The sequence below is a fragment of the Semicossyphus pulcher genome, unplaced genomic scaffold (assembly GCF_022749685.1).
Source record: "Semicossyphus pulcher isolate SPU_LCO1_2020_fin unplaced genomic scaffold, fSemPul1.0.p SCAF_2, whole genome shotgun sequence".
Lineage (NCBI taxonomy): Eukaryota > Metazoa > Chordata > Actinopteri > Labriformes > Labridae > Semicossyphus > Semicossyphus pulcher.
In genome coordinates, this window is record NW_027211693.1 from 24,395,471 (window position 1) to 24,421,725 (window position 26,255).

The 26,255-nt window shown below is 44.6% G+C and overlaps 1 protein-coding gene across 5 annotated transcripts; it reads right to left on the reverse strand.

Moving 5' to 3' along the window:
• Window positions 1–961: 961 nt before the first annotated feature.
• On the reverse strand, window positions 962–25,610 carry ankhd1 (ankyrin repeat and KH domain containing 1). 5 transcript variants are annotated; one of them, XM_069669432.1, is made up of 39 exons: window positions 25,175–25,610; window positions 21,867–22,020; window positions 15,583–15,739; window positions 15,239–15,386; window positions 14,930–15,077; window positions 14,608–14,841; window positions 14,397–14,491; window positions 13,827–13,982; window positions 13,071–13,152; window positions 12,619–12,810; window positions 12,411–12,520; window positions 12,118–12,205; window positions 11,579–11,706; window positions 11,328–11,471; window positions 11,130–11,232; window positions 10,774–11,036; window positions 10,315–10,602; window positions 9,830–10,238; window positions 9,602–9,741; window positions 9,390–9,501; window positions 9,101–9,246; window positions 8,866–9,008; window positions 8,337–8,550; window positions 8,036–8,211; window positions 7,562–7,724; window positions 7,374–7,469; window positions 7,143–7,259; window positions 6,873–7,041; window positions 6,569–6,765; window positions 6,128–6,480; window positions 5,782–5,934; window positions 5,428–5,577; window positions 3,290–4,874; window positions 2,892–3,084; window positions 2,655–2,780; window positions 2,302–2,553; window positions 1,958–2,142; window positions 1,701–1,868; window positions 962–1,580 (listed from the first exon to the last, which is right to left on the reverse strand). In XM_069669432.1, exons 1-39 carry the CDS (start codon window positions 25,451–25,453, stop codon window positions 1,521–1,523), a joined length of 8,076 nt encoding a protein of 2,691 aa, XP_069525533.1. In that variant the 5' UTR covers window positions 25,454–25,610; the 3' UTR covers window positions 962–1,520. The 5 variants fall into 5 exon arrangements, with proteins under 5 accessions (XP_069525533.1, XP_069525532.1, XP_069525529.1 ...); XM_069669431.1 differs by having other exon boundaries at window positions 2,892–3,081; window positions 15,239–15,401; XM_069669428.1 differs by having other exon boundaries at window positions 1,958–2,157; window positions 2,892–3,081; window positions 15,239–15,401.
• Window positions 25,611–26,255: the final 645 nt, after the last annotated feature.

A 26,255-nucleotide genomic window follows, 5' to 3' on the forward strand; every position in this document is an offset into this window, starting at 1 on the left:
CCTAACGTCAGACACCCGCTTAGAAAATGAATTGAATATGTTAACAATTAAAACGTTCATGTGAGTGCACTGCTCTGTACATAAACAACCTTTAATGTTGTTTATGTACATTAATGAAAGATAAATTAAATATTAACACAATCTTTATGATGACCGTTGTGTCAAATGTGAGAACCCTATCCCCTGGCTAGAGTGCATTTTTTATGTTGCCTTCAGAGAGAATAGCTACATTTTGTACAATAAACTGTGACATGAAGGCTTATTGCAGTGAGCAATTATACACATAAGATACATTTTCCAAGGCATTAAACAATCAAAGGTACTAGAGTCTTTATTATCTATGGACCACATTTTGATTTATCACGAATTGCTTGCTACTGAAAGAAAGGTTATGGATAGTATTGTAATAGTATTACCAGGAAAATGTTTGCCTGCCTAATTTTAAGATTCCCAAGATCCCCACCTTCACCACTAAGTGGCAGTATTTGGTACAGTTTGGTGTTTCAACCATCATTAAATCTCAAATAGATAGGCAGTGATGTATTTTTGGTTGGAAACAGGTTATTTTGCACAACAAAAGATTACAATTAGCCATTTTCTGTACTATTGGTTTAAGGTGAGATTCCAACAACCACAATTTCTCAGTATGTGATCAATAAAGTACATCTATCCATCTATCTATGACAGTGACGCCCTTCTAGTTAGCTCGATTCTGAGCTTAAAAAGGGACAAAAAAGCTCATATGTATCCAAAAAAATGTTTCTTTTAGCACAATATGCAACCATGAAGACTGAAGTTTCCAGGCTGCACAATGACTACAGCTGTGGACTAAATAACATAAGAAACAATGCCCAAAAAAGGAGCTAAAAATGACAGTTTCCTTAAATCAAATCAAATAAGGATGTCTTAAAGTGTTTATATGTATAAAAACAGCGGACACATACTTTTCAATCTTTTTATTGAATATTAAGGTAAATATTTCACATTAATACAGGCTACATAAAGTAGAGCCACTATACGACATGAAATTTACTCTCATTTTAACCCTTTTTAGTATGTAAACAATTATACATGTATTTACCACTCTAAAAGGTTCTGATTTCTCTTTCTCTTTAGGTAATCATCATCTAGTTCTGGGCCAAGTTTAAATAGCTACTTCATGTTGAGCCCCCTGCAGCCCAAGAACGGTGTATGTGGGTTTAAGTCAAAATCGCTAAACTACGCAGAGAATGGATCCTGTTAAACAGGTGATCGCGCATGTTTGTTTGCATCATCGGGACACTGTTAACAGCTCTCCCCCCCAATTCCTCTTTCCTTGTTTGAGATAGGCACATCAAAGAATGGCGTCAAGACAACTTCCAATTCTTCAACCTCTGCTCTGCACTCTCAGGTCACTACTAAAGTTAACATGTACGTTTTTTCTTTTTTATCATTTGTCTTAATCGGTCATGTTCGTCAGTTGGTATTTCATGTTTGCGCTGTGGGTCATGCTGTGTGCGTTTGATTGCTGTGGACGCTTTCTAGTTGACGTGGTTCAGGTGCACATTGCCCACATGAGGTGCCCAGGTACCAGGCCACACCTGAAGAGACAGAGGACCAATAAGGGGTATATGTTAGAACCAATGAGACAAATTGCAGAAACACAAGTATAACAGTTTAACATTAAGCATATGATAAGACAAAACAAAAGATGACTTTACCTGCTGTTGTGGGTCAGAGTTATCTGCATTGTTTGGGACCACTTTGATAATGGGGCTCCATGCGGGGTCACCAGCGTGCAAACCATTGTACATCGGTCCCCCTGGCCCCTCCGCCATGGGAGGATGAGGGGGCAGCATGGTTCCTCCATACATTGACATAGGCATCCCCTGAAAAGACAATAGCAGGTCATTGTTATAGATGTGTACATAAGAGGAACAGTGGCTGACCCATCTATAGAGCTACAGCTTAGTGTTACCTTTGGGAAGTCCATGTAATTGTTGGGCAAATGCTGAGGCTGGTGGTAGTTGTTAGCAGGGTTTGCAATGCCTGTGTCGTCCTGCTCCATAGGCTGGTGCTGAGAGAAGGCCGACTGCTCAGCCTGCAGCTGAGGGTGCATCATGTGGCTGCTCATCAGAGGCTGGGACCAACCGGACATGGCCTCTGTACCAAGACACGCTGGGGGTTAGCATTAGTGTTAATGGATATCAGGTAATGGAGCAAAGAAACTCATGAATATGTGATTTTGTAATAAGACACAATTCTGACACATTTCCCTTCTTATCTTTATTCTAACAAACAAAAAGTACAACAGATTCTTACCTGAAGCACTGCCGACACCGAATGACCAGATGCCTCCCTGCCCAACAGACGCTGTGTAGCTGGTGGTGAGGAGGGGTGGGTTGACAGAACCCGTCTGCCTGATCCTGGCCAGCCGCTCGGTGCCGATGGGTGGAGGAACCTTCCGGTCCTGCTGCGAGGAGCTGCCGGGCTTCGGCTGGGGAGGAGGGGCCACAGCTGAGGTGGAGAGGGCAGAGGATGACACCGTGGAGGGAGGCGGGACAGGAGATTCACCTGCAGGAGAACAGACAGTACAGAAGGCAGCTTAGATTTGTGTTTATAAAGGAAACCAATCCGGTAAAAACAACATTACAAGAAGAGTGTGAGCCTCATACCTGATGTGGATGCACTCCAAGGATGAGGGGAAAAGTGCTGTCTGCTGAAGGAGGGTGTGCCAACTGCTGTATGACCGTGCAGGTACACAGGGCTGCCAGAGATACTGGTGGCATAGCTGGTCAATGCTGTTGGTGCACACAATGCAAGAGAGATTACATCATTGTAATAAAAAAATCATGTTACCTTTTCTTACATGTACGGTTTAATTATATTTAGTAAAATGGAAACAGTCATACCGATCGGGCTGTTGACCATCCTCTGTGACGCAGAGCGGTAGCCAGGGGCTTTGGAGCTGTCAGGAGGAGGTGGGGGCATCATATTCTCCATCTGGCCCATGCTCATGTAGGCTGGTGGCGCTGAGTACGACTGCTCTGGAGGTGATCGAGCTGGCAGATGGCAGGCACCCCACACCTGATTGTTTCCAACCTGCTAGTCAAGCGCAATTAATAAACACAAAATTAGAATCTTTGGTTGCGTGATGGATTTGAAGCAACAAAAATAGAAAGCATGACCTTAATTCAAATTACATTTTAACCTCTCTCTGTGTTCTTTTATGTCACTTCATAAGAACCTTGAAAAAAGCCAAATTTCTGCTTAATTTCGGCTTCAAATAAAAAATTGTACTTGAAGTTACCTGGCTGTTGTTGTCAAAGATGCTGCTGAAGTTGAAGAGGCCTGCAGGACCGAAGTTGGGAGGTATCTGCTGAGGCTTGCCCGCGTTGGCCACATGCTGCATCTGGGAGCCGTTCATCATCCCCAGGTTAGCAGAGACCTGGAGGGAGCCTGGAGCCTGGCCTTGAGCTTGGCTCTGGGCTTGTGGAGGCAAACTTGTGGGCTGGGTCGTCTGGTTTTGGGTCTGTTTCTGGGGATCTTGCTGAGCGTTGAAGGGCACAAACACAGATTGTTGCTGCTGTTGCGACTGTTGCTGCTGCTGCTGCTGTTGTTGCTGCTGCTGCTCAGGAAGGGAGTAGTAAGGCCCTGGTGGCTGCATACGATGGGAGACTCTGGGCGCAGGTGCTGAGAAGTGGGGTACAGTGTTGTTGGGGTGTGCAACATTGTGAGAGAGGACAGGAGGAGGTGCTGAGGGGAGGTGAGAGCTGTGCTGGGGGTTGAGGAGGGGTGGTGGAGCCTCTGAAGACGGTACAGAGGAGGGAGGAGGAGGTAACTGCTGTCGAGGCTCTGGCTTGGGGGGTAAAGCCATGGCGGGAGCAGCGAAGCCCACAGAGCTGAGGCCTTCGCTGACAGAAACAGGCTGGATCTCTAAAGGAAGAGAGGGCTTGTCTTTTCCAGGAAGGGCAACAGCACTGGGCTCCGATTTAGAAGGCTGCATGGGGGGCTGCGAGATAGGTCCGACTGGCTGCAGAGGGGCATTAGTGGAGGATGTAGTGGAGCTGTGATGTGCAGGAGAACCTGTGCCTCGTACTGCATTGCTGCCGCTAGTAGAGGTGGCAGCAGCAGACACAGGGATGACACCAGCAGGCTTAGGGTCAGGGGCGAAGAGCTGTTTCCTGACGGAGGAAGGAGTGGGGATGCTCGGCTGTGGGTTGTATGGGGTGGGGTTGGGGGTGTGAGGCGAGGCTGCAGCTGTAGACGTGTTAGGAGCACTGATGGTGGTGGTGTTGGTGGTAGTGACCGAGGCTCCTGAGCTGGCTGTGTTACTGTGCTCGCTGTGGGTTGAGTTGGGTCTGGCCTGGCCTCCAGTGCTGTTGGTTCCTCCGTTGTGCTTGGGGGAGCTGTTAGCACTGCCGGGACTCACAGGACGCACAGGGAAGGGTCCCCAGGTGCTGGCAGCGGGAGAGAACGTGCCTCCAAACTGGGCCATGGGCAGACGAGGGTGTCTGATCTGGTGCATGGTCTGAGCAGCCAGGAGAGCCAGCTGAGGGTGGGCGTACGCCAGGGGCAGCGACACAGGGAAAGGCTGTCTGACACTTGAAGACAGCCCCTTCCCGATCTTTCCCCCTGCCTGAGAGGGGGATGAAGACGAGGATGAAGAGGGCTGGAACGAGACGCCTGTGGAGGTGACCAACGAGCTTAGGGCCTTTGGCCCGGTGGCTGAACCGCTGGTGGCCCCTGTGGGGCTGGGAAAGGACGCTGAGGTCGTTTTGGAGCCTGGAGCTCTGATGTGATTCCGGGGGATCAGATCCTCAAGCTCTTTGGCTGGGTCCTGGATGAGAGCGTTGATCAGCTGTACTGCATACCTCGTAGACTCCGTGCCACCTCTGAAACAATGAAGCACACTTTATTAAGACAGTTTTTATTTATTAAGAAGTAAAAGTTTTAGTTATGTTCTGCAAGGCGGATTCCCATTCTTATGATCAGTTATGGTAGGACTCTACATTTTCATTGATTGCAAAGGTGTGAGTGGTATATAGTTGGCCTGATCAACATTTGACTTGTCTCTGCTTTTAATGTACTCGAGACTTCACAGCCAAAGGCGTGCAGATCATTTAATGTACACAAACGATTTCGTTCCATTTCCAGCTTTCAGCAATTCTAGTATATACACAGTACCAATAAGGTGATGATATTGAGAACACATTTAATGCCAAAATCAGTCAAGAAGTCCATCTGCCTCTTCCTCTGAATTCTACCTTAACCAAACTCTGTTTTCCCCATAATTCACACAAAGGTTTGGACTGCTGCATCTGAGGACTGGCCCAATAGGAATGACTGGCATAATCCAGAAGGGGCTTATATGCTTAATGCATCCAACCAGCTGTTATACTCCAGCGGCAGTGGGGTTAACAGCCCACCAGGGGGCAGAGTTTTTACCTGATGGTGATCATCCTCTCCCCGTTCTTGTCCTTCTGTTTGTCTACGTCAATGTGAGCTCCTGTCACGTCCTGGATGGCTGTGATGTTGCAGCCTCCTCTGCCCATGATCCGAGACACAACAGAGGCCGGCACAGACAGCTTCTTTGATCTTAGAAGGAAGCAGTGAAATTTGTGTAATTATGTGTCTAGATGGTAGCACAACTGATTGTAATTTATGGTAAATGGTGCCCACAAAATAAGTTCCTTAAAAATTGTCAATACAAATGTGTTCATAATGAGTAAACCTTTGTCCTCAATAAAAACCCAGACAAAGGTTGCAATGAAAACATACAAAATGATATCAACCACTGACCTTCTGACCACTTCCTTCCAACCTTCTTCTCTCTTCTGGCCTCTCTTGGGGCTTGTGAGGCTGAGTTTACTGTTGGGTGAGGTGACGGGCAGAGCCATGGTCTTGAATGGAGAGGGCAAGGAGTTGGAGGTGGAGTCGCTCATGTCTGGCGCTCTGTGGAAAAAACAATGTGGATCACATTAATGAAGATATAAATTGTTATGTTGGTGGACACTTGAGGGGTTACAGTAAGAATATAAGTGCAATCTAACAAAACTTGTTCTCCCCTACACGAGCAGCTGCCCACAGAAACAGAAGCTGCCCGTCATGATGATGATGAATGTGCTCTGCTCCATCAGGGACTCACTTTTGCGTTGGTTTGGAGATGGAGACTGTGACCTTGTTGTCCACCTTGCCGTCGTTCTGCGGCTGAGGACAGTGTCTCTTTTCTGGGCCGCGCAGGAGGGCCTGGGCTGCTCCTGAGGAGGGGACTGAGGAGGAGGAAGAGGAGGAAGAAGAGGAGGAGGAGGAGGCTGAGGAGGTGAGGTCAGGGAGGTAGTTGAGCTCCTGACTCTTGCCTCCACTGCTGCTGCTCTCACTGGCACAGTCGGTGCTATCCAAGGGGTCGGAATCGCTGTTTCCACCCGTCACTCCCCCGCCCCCACCCCGGGGCTCACCGTGGATCTTGTTCTTGTCAGCCTTGTGCTGTGCTAGTGCAACCTAGAGGGAGGACACATACACAAGTCATTTTAGCCAGGATATTCTAAGCTACACTGTGATAAAACAAAGACAAAGCTGTAGTACTCACTTGCGGGTCCTGTAATATGATTGGTTCGTTGGGTGAGTCCTTGGTCTTGTTCTTTTTGTTCTTGCGATTGGTGCTCGGGGTAGTGGCCACACTCGCTCGCTTCTTACCGAAAGCTGTAGTGAAAGTGGTGGAGGTGGCAGATATACCAATGGTGGTGGTGGTGGTTGCACTGGGAGGCTCAATAGGAACCTCTGATTCTGAGGGGGAGAAAATGAGGGGTAACATTCAGACAGGAGCACTTAAAGAAAGCTTTATTGTTTAAGATTATAACTGTTAACTTGCAACAAGAATCATGAAAAACTACCTTCAGCTGAATCTTCCTTCTGCTCAAGCATATCAGAGATGTCCTCCTTGGTTTTCTGTCCCTCCTCTTCCTCCTGCTTCCTCTTCTGCTCCTCCTTCTTCTTCTTGCGTTTCTCCTTGCGCTTCTCCCGTTTAGCAGCCAGAGCCTGCTTCTTGCTCTCCTCCCGGGACTGTTACACAAGAGACGGTCATTATAAAAAATGTTTGCACTCATACATTGTATTAAGAAAAAAGGAAATTCCCAAAGCACAGCCGTAGGGTCTGACTTCACCTTCTCCAAGTCGAGCTCCTTAAGGAGGATGCTGGCGTTCTTGTTGGCCTCGGCCGCCTGCTGGTCTTTGGCTTTGACGATGGTCTCCATGCACTGGTGGCACTTCTTCAACAGCTCCTGCAAAAACAGGAAACAAACAGCTTGAGTAAGAGCTCTGCTTACACCTGCATCAGTTTTGTAAGTTACAATACATGAAGGGGACTGACTACTGAAAACATAACCAACACCTACCTTGTCAGCGATGGTGGCGATATATCTCATGCACTCAATATCTGATGGGAATTGGTTGACTTCCTTCACAAGATACTGCACCACCTTCACATGACCCTAAAATGTAAAGTCAAATTGTTAGTTACCAGAGATTTGCAATGAAGTGCAGCGAGACACACAAACAATCCGCCTTTGGTTAAACATTGTACCTTTCGAAAAGCAGCCATCAGGGGGGTGATCTTGCGGTTGTCGGCTGCATCCACATCAGCACTGGCATGCACCAAGAGCTGGACCACGTCGAAATGACCGCCGTTTGCCGCCAGCCAGAGAGGAGTGTTCCCTTTCTTGTTTCGTACATCGATATGGGCACCCCTGCAAAGACAGAAAAAACAGGAGTCACACAAAGGCACTGCAGCTAATATGGCGACATATTTATTGGCAGCAATTGAAGTAAGTGTGCCTTTATACTACTACAGCTTTAAGGTGTAAAACATGATGTGAGAAAAGAACAATTGGTACTTTCAAAACTAGCAATGTCCTCAAAAGCATGAAACAACTCTGCTGCAGGAATGACCTTCTGTCCATCTATAACAGCTAATTCACTGAACAACAGAAGCCACTGAGGATAATCTCAGAAGAAAACGAGACAATGGTTCTGTACAGAATCATCCAAAAGCACTCACCTGTTGATAAGCAGCTCACAAAACTTGTAGTGGCCCTTGTCTGCAGCAATAGTGAGGGCTGTGTCTCGGGATGAGGGAACGGGCGGAGCGTTGACATCTGCGCCTTTGTCCAGCAGCACTCGGCCCACCTCTGCATAACCTCCTGAAGCTGCCTCCATCAGAGGAGTGAGGCCAGTCTGCAGGAAGAGAGAGGTCAGTTAACATAAAAGCCAGATGCATCATAACATCAGCCAGTGGAGGAATGCATTTTTTTTTTTAAGTCAGTCTGTGTGTCTTGGTGAATGTGATCCAGACTCCTCACCTTAGCACGGTGCTCTACGTTGGCTTTGCGATCCAGCAGCAGGCTGACGACCTCAGCCCGGCCCTGGAAGCAGGCCAGGGTCAGAGCTGTGTTTCTGTTGGTCTCAATCTGGGCGTTGATGTCGGAGCCCATATCGAGCAACAGCTTCACTGCCGGTACGTGGCCATTCATAGCTGCCAGCATCAGAGGAGAGATTCCCAGCTTACTGCCAGTCCTGGTGAGACAAATTAAGAAATGGTCAGCAAATAAACACAACAAACAACAAGAGTACAAAAATGTAACCGTTTGTGTGCACTAAGAAGCAGAACAAGCCAGATAAGATGATCATTTTACTGGAACGTGGCAGCTTAGGTATTTTTACATGCATTTTCTGAGGGAGCACGTATAAAGGGAGCAAAATCCTGGATTTAACTGCCTTCCTGTGAGGCTCTCTCTAATTCACTTTCAGATAAAAAACCTAATGTGGATGGACATGTTTAATTCATACCAAGAGGCCCAAGTGAATACATATGGTATTGTTGTCGCTCACCTGGAGTTTATTTCAGCTCCAGCGTTAAGGAGTATCTTGATGATGTTTACATAACCCCCAGAAGCAGCCAGGCTAAGAGGCGTGTAGTCGGACACATTGCGGTGTTCCTTATTGGCTCCCCGAAGCAGCAGCAGCTCAACCACCTAACCAACAAAAGTGGCACAAACCCAGTTTGGTTAAAGCCGTGGAAAGGTTGAACTGGAATGTCACCGTTTTGAGAGGCAAAGTGGTTTACCTCCTGGCGTCCCCCGGAGCAGGCCAACGAGAGGGGCGTGTCTTTGGTTCTCTCTGACTGAGCCTCAATGTCGCCCCCTTTGTCCAGGAGAACTTCCACCACTCCGACATGACCAGCAGTGGCAGCCAGGATCAGAGGAGTGAAACCTGCAGAAAAAACAAGCAATATGAGCATTTTTTGGTTCTCAGAATATATGACAAACATATTCAAATCCTAAACATAGCCCCACAAATGTTCGTATAAAATTACAAGTACTTTTTATATCCCCTTTACTCTCACACTATCGTACCTTTTTTGTCCCGGTGCTCAATGTTGGCTCCCCGTGCGATGAGGACAGACACCAGCTCCTCGTGTCCTCCTGCACACGCCAGCGTCAGCGCTGTGTCATGGTTACTCTCCGTCTGTGAAGAAAACAACATCCTTTAACAGTGTCGAGAAACTTCTGCATACATGTGTTCAATTTTCAGATCTCTGACGTGTCAAACTGGCATTATGTCTTACATGTGCATCGATGTCAACCGAAGGGTAAAGGGGCAGAACCGAAGGGGGCGAGGCGATGTTTGCGGGCATCTGTGTAGGTGGCTGGGAGAGGGGTGTGGGTGAGGTTGTAGTGTTCAGCATGGGCACACGGCTGCTCACAGCTGTATTGGAGAAAAAGAAAAGTTAATCAAACATGCAGATCCAGGATTTAGTCTCAAGACATTCTCAAATAAAAAAAATTTGACTTGCCTGCCATGATGTCATCCAGCGTGTCTGTGAGCGTCTGTGCAGGTGTAGCTACCATGAGCCCATCTGGAGCCTGCTGAGGTATCATTCCTGGGCCTAACCCTGCCAGCTGTTGACCCTGCTGCTGTTGGCCCAGCATCTGCTGCCCCACCAGTACCCTCTGCAGCTCTGGGCTAGTGCTCCCGGGGTAGTCTGCGGGGTTGTAGTCTGGCAGGGGTTGTATGGGGACGAAGGCAGCCTGGAGAGGCGGGGGAGGAGGCTGGGGCTGCGCCTGGGGTGAAGGGGGCAGAGGAGGCTGTTGTGGCCCATCTCTGTAGAGGATTGTGCCAACCTGAGGAAGCTTAGGGTAATCGTCCTCTTCTCCATCTGCCTCGTCCTCTGAACCCTCGTCTTCGTCATCGTCTTCCTCTTCCTGAAATGGTCAAAAGATTTCAGGTTAAAAAGGAATCAGACCTAATAATACAAAAATCCAAATTCAAATTACCGACCTCTTCACCATCCTCCCCCAGCTGCTCTTCTTGCTCGCCATCTTTGTTGGCCTCCTCATCCGTGTCAGAGCTGGCGTGTACGAGGGCGCCTGCTGCTGTGGGAAGCGGCCCTGATGCAGACGTTGTACACCCAGGCCCCGGACCTGGACCCTGGCTTTGTCCGGCCTCCTGCTCCTCCTTTAAACCCTTCGCCTCCATGTACTCTTTGGTGAACTGTTGCTGTGTTTTCAGCTGCAGCTGGCGCTCCACTTTCTGCAGCTCCTTCAAGATTTTCTTCTTCTTCTGCACCTAGGTGGACAGCAGCCACATCTTTGTTTTACTTACTTCCGACACAGTGTAACGCATGTTGAATAACATCACAGTGTGAATTTGCTTGTATGGCTGTATCCATTTCATTTGAAATAACCTGAAGATAAAAACAAATGAGACCAGGGGTGTTAGGAGGATGATGGATTATACCTGCTCCTCTCTGCTCTTCTTCAGCTCCTCAATCTTGTCTTTGGTGAGCGGCTCCCCCTGAATGAGCTCTAGCGACTGAAGCTGAGCCTTCTCGATCGCGCTGATTCTCTGTCCCAGCTCGTTCAGCTTTCCCTCTGTCTCCTCCACAATGCACTCTAGAGGCTGGCACAAGTGGAAGGGTGGCAGAGGCTCTGCTTCGGGACCCCGGCCGACTGAGCTGGGGACACCGGGCTGAAGGGCGGCCTGTCTCTGTTTGGACACGCCTGGATTTAAAAAAAAAGTGAGGGTTAAGTGAAGTCTGCAACTCCATGTTGTTTGGACTCTCACTGGGAGACAGGACTCGTAGCTCTGATTACCTTTACTGGAGACGGGTGGGGGTGTGGCGATGTTTGATGGGGCTCGGTCGGGCTCCTGGGGGGGCACTACCATTGCGAGAGCTTGGAATGGGACACGAGGAACCTGTGCCAGTAGGGGACATGTTAGTTTTAACTAATCCAAAACAATTATTAGACTAAGAAAAAGATGAAGAGCATTAATAAAAAGTGAGCATTTACCTGAGAGGCATCTTGCGAGGGGGGAGTGAGCTGGGAGAGGTCAGGGGCTGGGACAGACAGGATATTGTTGGGATAGTCCAACAGGTAGGAAACCACATTGGTGTGGCCACCCTTAGCAGCTTCTATCAACATCGTTGAACCATCCTACAAAAACAAAACAAACAGGGATTTAGCGGCATGTTATAATTATACGCATATGGACAGTCATTAATTTAAAATAGTCTAATCGTTATCCAGAGTGTGTGCATTACTTTGAGTCTGTGTGTGGGATCCGCCCCATGTGCCAGCAGCAGCTCCACCACAGCCAGATGTCCTCCAGCACAGGCCAGAGACACCACTGTGTGATCGTTGTTGGCAGTAGCTCTGTTCACATTAGCACCTGGACAAGAGAAGTAAGGTAAAAACATTTACTTACCGTTTATGACATATAAGTATTGTTATTCCATGAACCATAACCAATGACTAATAATATTCCTTTATTAGGATTATGAAGCTGAATAAGTCAAACTGATGAGTAAGACTAATGAACACTCAGAATGTCAGCACTGACAAAGCATAAAAGACAAACCAAAGTCATTTGATGAAGCAGCTAGCAGAAAGTTTTGGGCTATAAACATCAATGCACTAACGTAAGGGAAAGTCTTGTGCAAACTTTTATTTAGTATAAATATCTTACAAATCTTAAAATGATGACTTTTAAGCATGTATCGCTAATCTACATTTCCATTTTTTAAGGGGACACATCTCACTTTTTAACTTGGAAAATGTAGAAAGCTTGTCAACAACGCACCTTTGCTGATAAGAAACTGCACTGTACAGAGATGTCCTGCCCTTGCTGCCTTCATCAAGGGCGTCCGCCCTCCTTCAGACTCATGTTCCTGAAAGACAGAGGCGAATGTGTTAATTTAAGCTTAGTGCAGTACTAAAACAGGAGGTATGACTTGGTTCTAAAAGCTTCTACTAAATCAATTAATATATTTTGCACAGGAAAGACGCGCTATAGTTCTTGCTTTTGTGTAATCTATACCCATCTAAAACAAAGGGCCAATAATAAGTGACATTAAGATTAAAAGTATAGCACACCAAGTTGGCTCCAGCCTGCAGCAGCACATCCGCCACATCAGTGTGTCCGTTCTCACACGCATACGTCAATGCTGTGTCTCCCGTTGCCGTGGTGGCATGAACGTTTGCCCCTGAAAGACAAAAAACCAAGTGTTAAGAACTGCAAGCATAAAAACACACTTAAGACCTCTTATATCTGCAGCTCCAGGCCTTCTTTCCTCTCTCTCACCTGCAGCCAGTAGGTATTTGACCAACTCCAGATGGCCCTCCTGTGCGGCCTCCATTAGAGGTGTGGAGCAGCCCAGCTCGATGTCTGCGCCCGCCTTGATGAGAAAGTCTGCCACTTCCAGGAAGCCTCCGCAGCACGCCAGAGTCAGAGCCGTCTCCTGGGTCTCCTCTGTCTGGGCATTGATGTTAGCACCTTGACAGTAGAACAAGAGCAGTCAGTGATCAGTGACTCATTTGTTATGATCAAGTCCAAAACACTGCAAGCTTTGGAAATCATGCCAATATCATTTTACACAATACACCCTTGATTATCTGTTTTCTGCTATAAAAACAGACAGACACAAAAAGAGTGCTGATCATGGCCAAACAGATCCAAACAAGGGCACAGTGTTCACTGGAATGGCATTTCACATGAAGTTTCCTTCCCCAGATGTAGGAGGAGAGCGTTCTCACCTTGAGCCAGCAGCAGTGCTACCATCTCCTCATGGCCTTCTCTGGCTGCCTCCATCAGAGGGGTGTAGCCCTCATCATTGACCTGGGCACGAAAAAAGCATCAGCAGATAAGAAAACATAAGGGCAAGTATGAGTCACTGCAAGACTGCTCTGTGGTCTAGAGCTCAGCTTGTCGTTGTGTCTGTGTACTCCCAACAGAGAAGGGAAAATGAAACACAGCTGGTGGACACTGCAGTCAACATCTTAGCGCTTCAGGTGTGTTTTGGTTTCTGCTTTAAAAGCCCCACATTCTATCATTTTGCCTGATATCTGACTTGTGTTTAAGTCTGCTCCCTCACTGCCAGCTCAGGGTGTTTTTCTTTATTAATCCTAAAATAACAGTAATTAAATTGGACCGAATCATTTTTTTGTTGTTGTTCTTGCTGCATTTTTAAAAAGAAGATCTGGGTAAATTGGTTTCATAAATGTCAGTTAAATGTCAAAAAGAAATTAAACTTCCCATATTGGAAGCACGTTCATATGTCGGCTTAAACTTCCATCTATATTTTCAGACTTGGGCTGGAACAGTATTCAATACAATGCATCCCAATAGCAGCAGGGCTGTATGACTGTCAAAATAATTAAAGGCTGCTCTGTACTGCTGTAAAGGTGAAATCAAAAATCAAAGCTCCAGGAAGAAAAACTAGGAACTGCACCCTCTCCTGTATTTTATGTTCATTCCCATGTCGGTATTCAGGTGTCCGTGTCTTTACACACCTCCTCCAAGTTGGCTCCTCTCTCTATGAGCAAGGCTGCCAGCTCGACGTGTCCTCCGCAGGCTGCGAGGGTGAGGGGAGACTCAAAGGAATCGGCTGGCATGTTGACCTGCGCGCCGCTGTCCAACAGCAGCCGTGCCACCTCCACATGGCCGTCCTGGGACAGCGAGACACACAGAGAATGTAGAGATAAGCACCTGAATAAATATGTGGCTTTGTGACAATTCACTTTTAAAACAGGGTGCAATCAATTTCTGAAGACAATTTCTGAATCTATATTTTGTGTATTTTTACATGTATTTTCTTTTACTGTATTTATAATGGTGAATACAAAGCACAAAAAACAAACTTTTTTTTTCTCAATTAGTTGCACAAGTACACGTTTGTATACTGTTCTGACAGCTCTGTCAAAATGAATCAGAGTGTGGAAAGATGTAAAATAATTGCCTTTGAAAAACTAAAACATTTTTCTTTTTAATAAAAGTGTACTATTTGTGTGGAACTAAAATAATAGTAAATACATGTGGCATTCTGAGAAATATTTAGGGAACGATTTGGGTCAGATGCTCACCATGCACGCTTCCATCAGTGCTGTGTGCATCTCATCTGTTTTGTGTTCTTGGTCTGCTCCAGCCTCCAACAGAAAACGCACCATATCCAGGTGACCTGCAGAAGACAAGCAACATTTCCTGAACCCTTTATCACTGCTAACAAAGTAGCTTTTATAAGTTGTGTTCTTTTTACATAACTAACAGGACAGGACATGATATTTGGGTTCTGACCTTTGTAGCAGGCGAGTGTGAGAGCGCTCTCCTTGAACTCGTTGGAGTGTGTGTTTATTCCGGCGCCATACTCTAAGAGTACCCTGGCCACCTCCACGTGGCCTGCACTGGCCGCCTCCATAAGAGGTGTGTGTCCGTTTTCGTTGTGGTCCTCAATGTTAGCACCCTCTTTTAGCAGCACCTTCACCACATCCACGAAGCCACCAGCACATGCGTACGTCAGAGCTGTGTTTCCTGGAAGACGGCAGAGGAATTAGTCGGACTGAAAAGCAGATTAAAAGGAAATAACCAGAAGTGTAGAGAAATGTAGAGGGCTTTTTACCTGTGGAGGATTGTGCGTTTACATCTGCTCCGTGGACCAGAAGCAGTTTGACGATGTCCACGTAACCCCCGCTGGCTGCAGCCATGAGTGGCGTTATGTCCCCCTTGATGCCCCGGTCCTCCACGTTTGCGTGCATGGCCAACAAAACCTGAGGATGAAAGATAAAATGAGAATGGAGGATCTACAAGAAATACCATTGTGATGTTATCTTTGCAGAAACGTGGCTTCAGTGTGTAGATGCTGCACATTGCAACATGTCAATCACCATAATGGTAAACGACACCCCACTCCACACTTCCTTTCACACACCTGTGCAAGTTCATAGTAGCCGGCCGAGCAGGCGAGGCACAACAGGCTCTCCCCTTCTTCTGTGTGTTCGTTGACGCTCCGTCCCTCATCCAGCAGTTTGCGCACAGCGTTGACATCCCCATCCGAGCACGCCTCTGCTAAACTACGGCTGAAAATAACCAGACTGCTACAATTACTGCCACTGTGACAGGTCAACACAAACACGCCTCACAGTTACACGCAAACACACGCACACACATTTTCACTTAAACAAAGGCTGCACATACAGATAATCATACGCACCGATTCATATACTAAATGAGTAAATATAAACTGGCATGTGTCAGTGTGGATGAGATACATACTTGTCGGCTTGGCCGGCGTTGAGTGTGTTTTCAGCTCTCATTCGGGTCAGGGCTGCAGCGGCTTCGTCAAGGGCACAACTCACAGATGACGTCAGTCGTCGTAGCACCTCGGGGTCTGCAAAAGCTTTACCATCGGCAGTGGACAGTTTACCGATGCCTGCCGAACACCAAAAGGGCAGAGGTGCATAGGGCAAGGCAAACCACAGGGGAGCACAACCACACCAGACCAGATGAAGAAGCAAGTCCAGTCCAGCCAATCCAATCCAGGGTTAGTAGCAGCATACACAAAAAAAGAAACACACACGCACACACACAGACACAGAAAACACACACAAGCATTTGTTAATATGGCTCAATATCTTTTTCACTACTTTCAATACACCATCTATGATTCTTGATTCCTACTTTTTTGCCAATAATGGGTCACATTCGATAATAATAAAGACATGGCCTTGTAAGAACAGATCTGTGGCCAGCCCGAGAATGGATACAATGATGGTATAATGTTAGTTCTGTAGGCTAGTAGGTAGGTAGTAGTAGATGTAGGTTCAGGCTGTTAATGGTAAAAAAGAAAAGGGTCTCATCCTGTGTGAATTATAGATGGGTAAGAGGCAGTGAATGTGAGAGAAACAGACACTGGAGACAGTGGTCAGCAAAGAGAGAAAAGCACAGCTGGGAGAAAAACAAAATGCCATAAGAGAGAAAAATGTGTTTGTGTACGCGTGTTTGTCATGAAAGTGAGGAGAAGCCAAAGAGGGAAACGAGAGGGAAGAGAAAAAAGCAGCTTTTGCTAATGACCTACATTGAAAGATCTCTTTCAGGAGACAGAACAAGGAGCATTTCCCGACCAATGAAACCATTCAAGTGTTTGTGTTGAGCGTGGTAGCGTGAGGGCATGTGTAAAAAGAGCCAAGAGTGAAGAGAAAAAGTGTTTGTATTTGAACTTTTCTGCCTCAGCCTCACCGCGGCCTTTAGACAGACAGCAGTGAGCTCCAGTCTTTGTGGTCCTCCTGTGTTTGCACCAATGGGCCTGTGACTCGGGCTAAACTTAGCACGGCTCTCAGACAAGATTTCGCAATAGTCCCCAAGGCGAAGGGAAACGAGAGGTCGGGGAAGTTGATCATTAATGTTTTACTGTATTATGTTTATCGCAGAGGAGAAGCAAGAAGTTCACTGAACCAAAACACACGGAACAAAAATCAGGGTTTGACGCTTCAGATGAAAACAAACACATCAGCTGGGGGGGATTTTTCCGCCCTTTTTGAAAATTTCTGCAACATTACCTGCTCAAAGTGTAAATCCCCCCTTTAAGGAAATAACTCATCTATTTAGGTCTTGAGTGAGCAAAGTGGACATTGAGCTCTCCCTCAGGTCAAGGCTGTGACTTAGACAACTAGCAGATATTTTTGTTGTCTTTCAACTGAAACGAGTCACTGGCTGGCCACTCAGCCCGCCCACACCCACTGTACCACCAGCACACGATGCAATCTGAATAAACATTTTTATCCGAGTTTCTAATTAAAATTTAAGTCAGAGTTTTATTTGAGAACCGCCAACGCAAAATCGCAAGGAGTCGACATTAACCCTCTTTATGAACAAAAGCAGTTGCCATCTGTAAATTCACCATTGAAGAATAATGTTGTCAATCTATAAACTAAGTTTCTGATGAAGCAAATGGCTCAAAAGGCAAACGCAAAGACGACATAAATCAAATTCTTAATGCCACGCTAGGAACAGATTTTACTGCTGGTGTTTTTAAAGTGTCTTCAGCCCCTGAGTGAGACCTGCCCTGCCCTAACACGGCACAGCACGGAGGTGTTTGTATCCATGGAGTCAGGTCTAAATCCAGAATGAAAGGGATGCACAGCGTGTTTACCCATAAGCACCTTCTCCTGCATTGCTCACCCCCCAAAACTCTGACGTGTTTACACAGACAACACGAGCTTCCAAATGGCTGAGCTTAAATAAAGTGTGAGGGTAGGTGTATATGTTCACTAAGACTTTCATATTGTAGCATAATTTATGTAAACAACTAGATTTTTCTAACATATATATAAATTATAACTGTTATTTAGATCAAAAACAAGATGAGGCTGCTGCATGTTGTTTATACAAACACCACTTTGCACCCAGTTCACTCCACGGTCTTTCTCACAAATGAGTAAAAATGAAAACAGGACATGAAATCAGACTGTAAAGCAAAGGGCACTAACTCAGTTATTAATTATCTGTAATGTTTGTTTACCTTATCAACAGTCTTATTTACCTAAGATTCCTGACAGCTTTTAAATTCAGGGCAATTCACACTGGGGCGGTCCTTGCCTACCATGTTTTCTTTTCCTACACAAATCATTTACTTAAGTAAAAAGGTTATATTTAAGCTTCCAGTGGTGGCCAGTATGACAGATGGCATAGCTGTACTCTCCTGTGCGTCTGCAGACTCTCTCCATTTCAGAGAGAACTGGTTGCATTCCAGGTAATATGTAGAAATGTGGCCTTGCTGTTGAGTTTATGCAGTTTTTAATATAAATCAGTTACTTTTAAGGCTGACACTAAATGTTTGAAAGGAAAAAGGCCCTGTGTCCATATAGCATCTTTGTCTGAGCGCCAGCGTCTTTTTTCAATTGTTTCCATTGAGGACAGAGCGTATGCGGCCGCCTAGAGAAAAAGCGCTGCACCCAGCGTCTTTTTTCAGAGCGCTCCGCCTTTTTTGTGCGGCCGCTCCGAGCGCTTCGAGTTGAAAATCTCTGAACTTTTCACAAAGGAGCTGGTGTGGTCACCGCCACTTTTTCCGTCACCCTGGTTCCTACCAAACATGGAGGACCAACTTACCGGAGCTGTACAATATGACAAACAAACAGGATCACAATAGAGACCGAAAAGCCCATTTGTGGGTGCAGATCGGCCGGACACTAAATGTTGCTGCTAAGTGTTGTGCTTTTATCGGCCTACGCGCTGTAAGCTTGTTGTTAGCTGTGTAGACTTATTGTTGTCATAGAAACAAAACCTGCGTGCAGCGTTTTTTCCTGTCACAGCACAAGCGCTTCACCCCAGCGTTTCCCAGCGCCCTGCCAGCGCTTTTCTGCCAGAACAAGGCGCTATCTGGACACAGGGCCGTAGTCTTAAAGCCCTGTTTAGCTTGTGTTTGTGTCTGCTATAATGAAAACGTATCTCCTTGTTAAAAACAATGAAATGCCTCTCAAGTCATTTTCTTAAGTAAACTGGTCAACTGCTGATAATAACCACAGGCTGACGTGGCTTTATAGCTATATCTTTGAGCTCTATTGTTGGCCTACAGTTCAGAGTCACAGTTCAGAGCGACAGATCTACGCTAATGTTAGCCAGTGTTGTATGAAGTGTGCAGTTATCAGCACGAGAAAACCACCTGGACTTAAAATGTATGCATTACATTTATTTCTACATCACAACTGCACTGAACTTTTAATGCTTTATTTCTGCTTTAGTGCTGTTTATCTGCATTTTCTATACTTCTGTATTCACTACATCTCCTCATCTCCGTTGAACTTGTTAAGTAAAAGGTTAAATACAATAAAAAACGGATTATAGGTTATACAAATGTTATGCTTTCCATATATTTAACATACAGGTAATTTCATTTCTTTAACTGCATTTCTTTTCCCATGTTATTTTCATATGTTACCTAATGCATTTGTAAAGTACAGTACTTTGACGTTTCAAAGTTTGCCAGGTCTTATATAAATAAACCAGCCCTGCATTGTAAAGTCAAGTGCATCTGGTATCATGTTATTGCATGACATTATTGCAGCCTGAGATTCATGTAAGTTGGATTACTGTGCAAAATTATGGTTTGATAGAGGAGAAACCTGTGACTGCACCTAACTACAGGGCAGGAGTTAAATGCCTACTCATCTTAGATTGACATTGAAAAGATTTACCTTTCAACAATCAGCTGCATCATGACAGCAAGCCAACATAAATTCAATTTCCAAATAGTGCAACAGGGGACGCCAAAAAGAAAAAAACAATCTAGGTTTAAGCTGTAAACGGACCCTGTGGAAGAATTACTGTAAACAGCTTCGCTTACATTGACTGATACTCTCCAAGGGGCTTTCTTTGTGCCCTTGAGGCCTTATGAACGTGTCAAAGATACCTGTATTGTTTCTGAAAGCTAGTAGTCTTCCTCTCGTCTCTTACAGGCACAATGCTGCCTTTTGTTAATACAAACAACAACTGTTTATAACTTCTGTCGCTCTCTAGTCAGCAGAAATGTGTATCGTGTCACCTCCATGTTAATGATGTATATGTGCATCCTGGTGCGTGCACTGAGAGAATGATGAACCAACAACTGACAGAAACGTGAATCACCTTATTTTTCTACAGCACTAAGTGTTCACAAACACAACAACATATACTGAAATGTTAATTGACAATAGACTTTTAAAAAGGACAGAAAAAGCTGGTTATAATAAGTATGTGTGTTCGTGTGTGAAGAGGTCACAAGTGGAAGCATTGGGCTAGGTAGCAACTTGTTCATTAGCGTAAAACTCTTCTGGCTGTTGATTAAAACTTCATGTTTTCCCACTTTTCTCATCTCTTCTGAACATGAGCAGCCTAAAGCAGCCAAAACAGCCTATGAGAGCAAATAATGCAGATGCAAAAGAGTGGAGGTCAGCAGGGGACACACACTGTGATAGAAGCAGGGCCCTCAGTACTTCACAGACATGCCACCTGGCTTCCCGATGTTATATAATCCAGTACAACACCTTACTTAATTTTGACCCCAGTAATAAACATATTATTGATTTTACAAATTTAACCATAACTGAAAATATATGGCACAGTTGTACAATAATAGCACGACCATATAAAGTGGCCATCGACTGCATGTGAAAGACTATGCTCAATAAATTCTTCTTCTTAATATTGACTTGAGATTACACATCTAACATTAGATATTTATTACAGCTTTATTCGCAAGAGAATAGAAGATAGCAGTCCAAGGTCAATCAAGTTTTGTTAGCAGTATCAATGGCTTTCATTAATAATCCATGTATGACTTGTCTTACATGTTGCATTTGTTATATTTAAGTTTGCTTGGCATTTACAGTCGTGTTACAATGCACGACAGATTTAGAATAGGTATTATATGTACATAAATAAGTGACATTATTTAAAATATAAGGAATGTAAAGTATAAAAGGTTTTTAACCAGATCACAACCACAGCCGGAGTCTGGTATATCAAGTATCTCTGACACCAAATCTGATCTGGTATTTACTTCATATTTCCCGACACTAACCTGCATAATTCAGAAAGACAAACACACCTAGTTTAACACTGTTTTTTTTTGCTATTTTGGCTTTGCACCCTGATGCAAGGAACTGGAAATAAAGTAAAGACACAATAACTAATAAGTGCCATAATTCTGCTCAGGTTTTAAGGTCTTCAGAGACATATCCAACTACAACTACTGTGGGAGTTGTAGTCCTTCGATAAAATCTATAATCCCTCAATTTCAGGGGTCAAAACTGTATTGGTAAACCTAAAATAACCTCACACAAAGTCATCTTATTAAACATACTTTGTTGCAATTTTTGGTGACTCTGGTTATACAAAAAATAAAGCGAGGTCGACCTAATCTTCCTGCCACAACTCTACAAGACACGCTTTAGGGCACCACACAAATCAATACAGGAGAACACTCAAAGGTATTATTATAACTATCAATACGCAAGCTGTTAGAGATCTTTCAGGAACAGATCATTTCAGTTGCCACCTCTTCTGTTCAGACTAGTCAGGGAGAAAGGGGAATAGAATGAGATTAGCCATTAGCCGTTCAACACAGGCTCTGTGCATGCTGTGGAGGCTCAAGCGCGTTGCAGCGTTAATCTGCCTGGTAATGTTCATAAGCCCAAACGAGGCCAGGGACACACAGGCCTAATGAATTAATCTACACAGACCTTCGTACACCTCTTAGATTACCAGTTGTAATCAAACTAATTTACCCCAATCACTTTCAAACTGCGTGCAGATACGACACTTGCAGAACCGGCAGGTGCGCTTTATGTTTCTCTTTTTCAGCCTCAGGCCAAAAGAGCTCAACTTTTGTTGGGATTTGAAGGGAATAGAGGAAGGAAAGCTCAGCAGACATATGGTTTCACTTCTTCAGAGTTAATGTATGTTAAAACACAATTTATATCTGGTTGTAGCGTAATAGGTGTGGCCAATGAGGCACTGGTCAAATAGAAGTGAAGTGTGTCAGGTCTTAAGCTGAATTAAGAGCACAGACGAAGCAGTCATACCTGCAGCTTCCAGTAGAGCTTCGAGTCGGGCCTGTGTCTCTGGATCAACTGTCCTCAAATCTACTCCATCTGTGGCGCTGGATAAAAGCAACTCTGACGCTGTCTTCATGATGGGGTTATCCAGGTCCTCCTGGTCTAATATGAACGACTCCACCTGGAAGAGATACAGAGAGGATAAAGGAGTCATTATAAGCCTCTTGACAGCTGTTTTTATGTTTCTGGTAAACAAAAGGCTAGTCTGGTATTTTATGAGATATAACAAATAAACAACTCATAAGAAAACATTGATTTGTTATATGCTGATTATTATTTTTTGTTATTTCCATTATTCTGTAAAAGTGACCTAATACACGACAAATGAAAAGATCAGGCATGCTGCCGGTTTATATTTACGGTAACTTTCAACAGAGAGAGAGCAAAAAGGAGCGCAGGGATAAGGGAGTCAAAGCACGGGAAGTGCTATGGCCGGGAATTAAAACCCTGCACACATGGAGGGATTCAGCTGAGAGTCAGCTGCCCAAGTACAGCACCACACTTTCATACCTGAGCTCTGGCCTTGTTAGCTGTCCTGTATCACAGTGTGCATTACAAACATTTCATTACTCCAAAAAACCCAAGAGAGCCAACAAAACATACACTTTAATAAAACAACAATGTTAATAATTGTAGCTATCTAGCTACCTGTTATTGCTAATGTTACTTAATTCCCAATCAATATGTTTTAACATAAATTACAGCTATACTTATTTGATATTGATTCACTGATCATCATTGAGAATATAGGCCTGTTTTACTCCTCCATAGATAAACATTACTTATGTTAACAACATGAGAAAACAATTCTCAGTGTAAACAGAAACACCATCTGTGTTTATATTTACTTAATTTAGAGTAACAACTTTATCAGTTTCTCGGTTGTAAATTCTATTTTAGACCTTGTTATTGTTTCAATTGCACCTTGTATTTTTTTTACAGTAACTTCTTCCTTGTCCAGTGCCACACACAGTTGTGCATTTACACATGACATATGTGGTAAACAGGTGGAATAATTCAAACTAGCCTTGTGTAGTAGTCTGTACAAAGTAAGACTACAGTTTAGAGGTATTAATTTGGAATAGCACTTCTAAGATACCTCTCTTTACATTAAACTTTTCAGTTTTAATCCAGAGGGACATCTTATTGACACCTGGGTGTATTGACCCCTATTTACACTGTTAGTGGGAAAACAACATCAATGTATTAAATACAACAATGAGTGATTCACTCATTCCACACAAGGGACTGTTGTTAATGTACTAAACATTGTATTGTCATTAGACATTACAACAAATGTGAGCAAAACAGCCTCCAAAGAAGTAATGATTTTAAACTATTGTAAGATACAGAATAAATGACACATTATACACAAACTGAAAACATCTCTGTGCATGTCTATCACAACCTGCAGCAGGCTTTCAGGGCCTGGCCCAGAGACCCAATGCTGGGAGAGTCAGCAATGTGGAGGAATTCAGCTATATGATAGGAACAGAGAGCAAAACAACCCATGGGGGATGTAGTTCTACAGAGGCCTTTATAATCAACAATGGACATCAGTCTTCACTATTAATGAACTACAGTTCCCAGGGTGTTGGTATCCAGAGAGCTGGAAAGGCCTAGAATGGCATCTGCTTAATCCTGGGGCTCAGATTTTAGCTACTGCCCAGAGCAGCGAGTCCTCCACTGGAGTAAAACACCACAACAAACGCTCCCTTTCAGGCTTGTATGGTAGGCTGGGTGAGTGGAGAAACATGACACGGAGGCCATACATTTGCAATTTGACTCAATTAAACTGCCTGAGATGCAGTTGTCAAACATGATATTTCCCTCCCCTGCTACTACACAGCTGATGCTCAGACAGAAATGGCCAGACCATGTTGACATTTGTATCAGCTGACACATCCATACTTGTCTCACCGCCATGGCTGTAGTATGATTCAGACTGGTAGCCCTTTGGTCAGATATGAGTCTGGTATAACAGAGACAAATCAACAGGTAATGTGCTTTACTTAGCAGTGCCAATTCCCTCCACACCCACAACTCCTTGATGAAAGTGTTGCCTAACAGTAATACTGCATCACCTTTTTAAATGACAATGAAGATAATGTTGCCATTAAAGTGTCACTAAGCTGAGACCTTTGATAGGTTTGTGCAAATCCTAATTTCTCATCTATCATAAGACACGTTCTGTTCTTGTGCTTGCTGCAGTCATACGATATGGTTAACTTAATTACATGACAATAGTATGGCTGACAAGTCTTAAAACCGACAGCTCAAAGAAGACAAGGCGTACAGTAAAAAGTGTTTGCTTATGACACGGCATTTTGTGAGTCTGAATAATGACCTTTCCATTATTTAGTCAAAATCCCCGTAGAGCTGGATTTGTCACATTGTCATCTACAGAGGTGATGTTTTTTGTTGGGGCGGCATCTCACATTTGTACTGTGGAGGCGCACATTTTGTGTAATCTATGCATCCAAATGATCCAATATAAAACATGCCTAATGTATGTTTAGCTGAGGAAGAGATGCCATCACACCTGTCTCCGTGTGTGGCTGCCAGCACATGGAAAGTTGGACACCTCTCAACATGAACTCTAGCCGCTCTCAATTGTGACAAGGCAAATCAAGTTGACACAGTGGTGGTGGCTATATGAACAACACAGACTAAGGACGAAAATAACCGAACTGGTTTATTTGTCAACACTGACTGTCGAAAATTCGAGTAGTTCCGCGAGGAAAAGCCTAATCTGACCGTTTAGAAAAGTTAGCAGAGGGGCGATCTGACTTAATTTACATGATTTTGTAAAGTGACGTAATTGCACCACAACTACGAAATGGCAGATAGTAAGCTGGCCGTGTACGTCCGTGGGTTAACGGGCATCTTCCATTTGCTGTGGCTGGAGAGCTGCAAACTTGTGATGGGTGTTGCGAGACGACAGCACCGACCGAGGCCGTCTTCGCTTCCACCCGAACTAGGCCGAGGTTACAGCCTGCGCTGCATAAATAAAACATTTCAGCCGCTCAGCGTGAACAACTGCTCATGTCTCACTAAACATTATTGACATCACAACACTCCACAAGCATCTGAACTAGCAAAATGTGTTGTTCGTCTAAAGTGCTGGTTTATTTTACGTAATTTCGGCGGCCTGGGAGGGGGTGGTTGCCAACTGCGAGCTAATTCGCTAGCTAGCAGCGAGCTCGCGCTAGGAGAGGAATGTTGCCTAGCTCTCTGGTTAGGCTCAGCTAACTAGCTTAGCTTAGCGTAGCTACCTCTGAAACCTCGTCTTCGTCGCTGCCGGATCCTGGACCCGAGGAGAGGACGGCCGCAGCCGCTAGTTTGAAATCCAGTCTTTCTGCAGCAGGCCCGCCTGGTTCGCCGTACAAACGTACTTTCTTTCCACCTACTCCAATCCCAATGCCCCCCAGTCCGACTCCTCCTGGTGTCGCTCCTACCCCCATCCCTGCCACTGGGGAGCGAGGAGTCACCGAGTCAATCTCGTCCTCGAAGCCGTCCGTCAGCATTGCCGTCCCGGCTACTGCATCCTGCATACTTATGTTCACGATACGTGTGTTAACGAACTAGTTGTTGACTTAAACGTCCGTCCAGGCTCTTTCTTTTTGGATATTTGCGTTATTTTACTTCAGGGAATCCAGAAACTCTCCCGAAGCGAGGGTTGAGGAGGATCTCTTTCCCCCAGCCATTAACTTTCTAACAACCTAACCCGATACGCACTGTTTCTCAGAAAGACCGCCTCTGTAGAGAATCCTGATAATCCCATTGGCTCAGCAAGAAAAAGCTCTGGTTTCAATTGGTCAAAATTAATGCTTGTCAAACACAAGACCGCAACGTCATGTTAGGTTTACCAATATCACGAGGCTGTAGAACGAACGTCAAGACATGACATGGTAGGCCAACTTAACTGGTAGCTAGCTTTACTAGTTCACGTAAACTCTTATTGGGAAATCACAGAAATACATGGACAATAGAGAGACAATATTAGTACGTGTTGTATATTTTAATAACTCATATGATTTGATAATAATATATGAAAATGAACACTAGTCTAGAACTGATCCTGAAATATTACATATGCTGCAATATATTGCTTTAATGTGTAAATGAGCATTAATAAAAGTGGAATTAAAAGAAAGAAATGTAGATATTTTATGGTGGAAAAATAAAGAAAAATCCCTCACAAACACACAGAAGTACATTAAAAAAGCAAGTTGACCACTGGATCATAATCACATTTTTATCACATAGATGTTTTGCTGAAAATAAGTAACCCTCATTACAGTAATGTCATTCAATGTGGGTATGCATAAGTGACAGAGGGACAAAAAAAAACAT

What these genes read in the sequence shown, in the direction of transcription:
- ankhd1 (XM_069669427.1), bottom strand. Translation starts at nt 25,453, where the DNA reads ATGCAGGATGCAGTAGCCGGGACGGCAATGCTGACGGACGGCTTCGAG. An exon ending in CACTGATGGAAGCGTGCATG is followed by an intron (nt 13,983 to 14,396) that starts GTGAGCATCTGA and finishes TCGCTGTCCCAG; the next exon opens with GACGGCCATGTGGAGGTGGC. An exon ending in CGGTTGACATCGATGCACAT is followed by an intron (nt 9,502 to 9,601) that starts GTAAGACATAAT and finishes TTTTCTTCACAG; the next exon opens with ACGGAGAGTAACCATGACAC.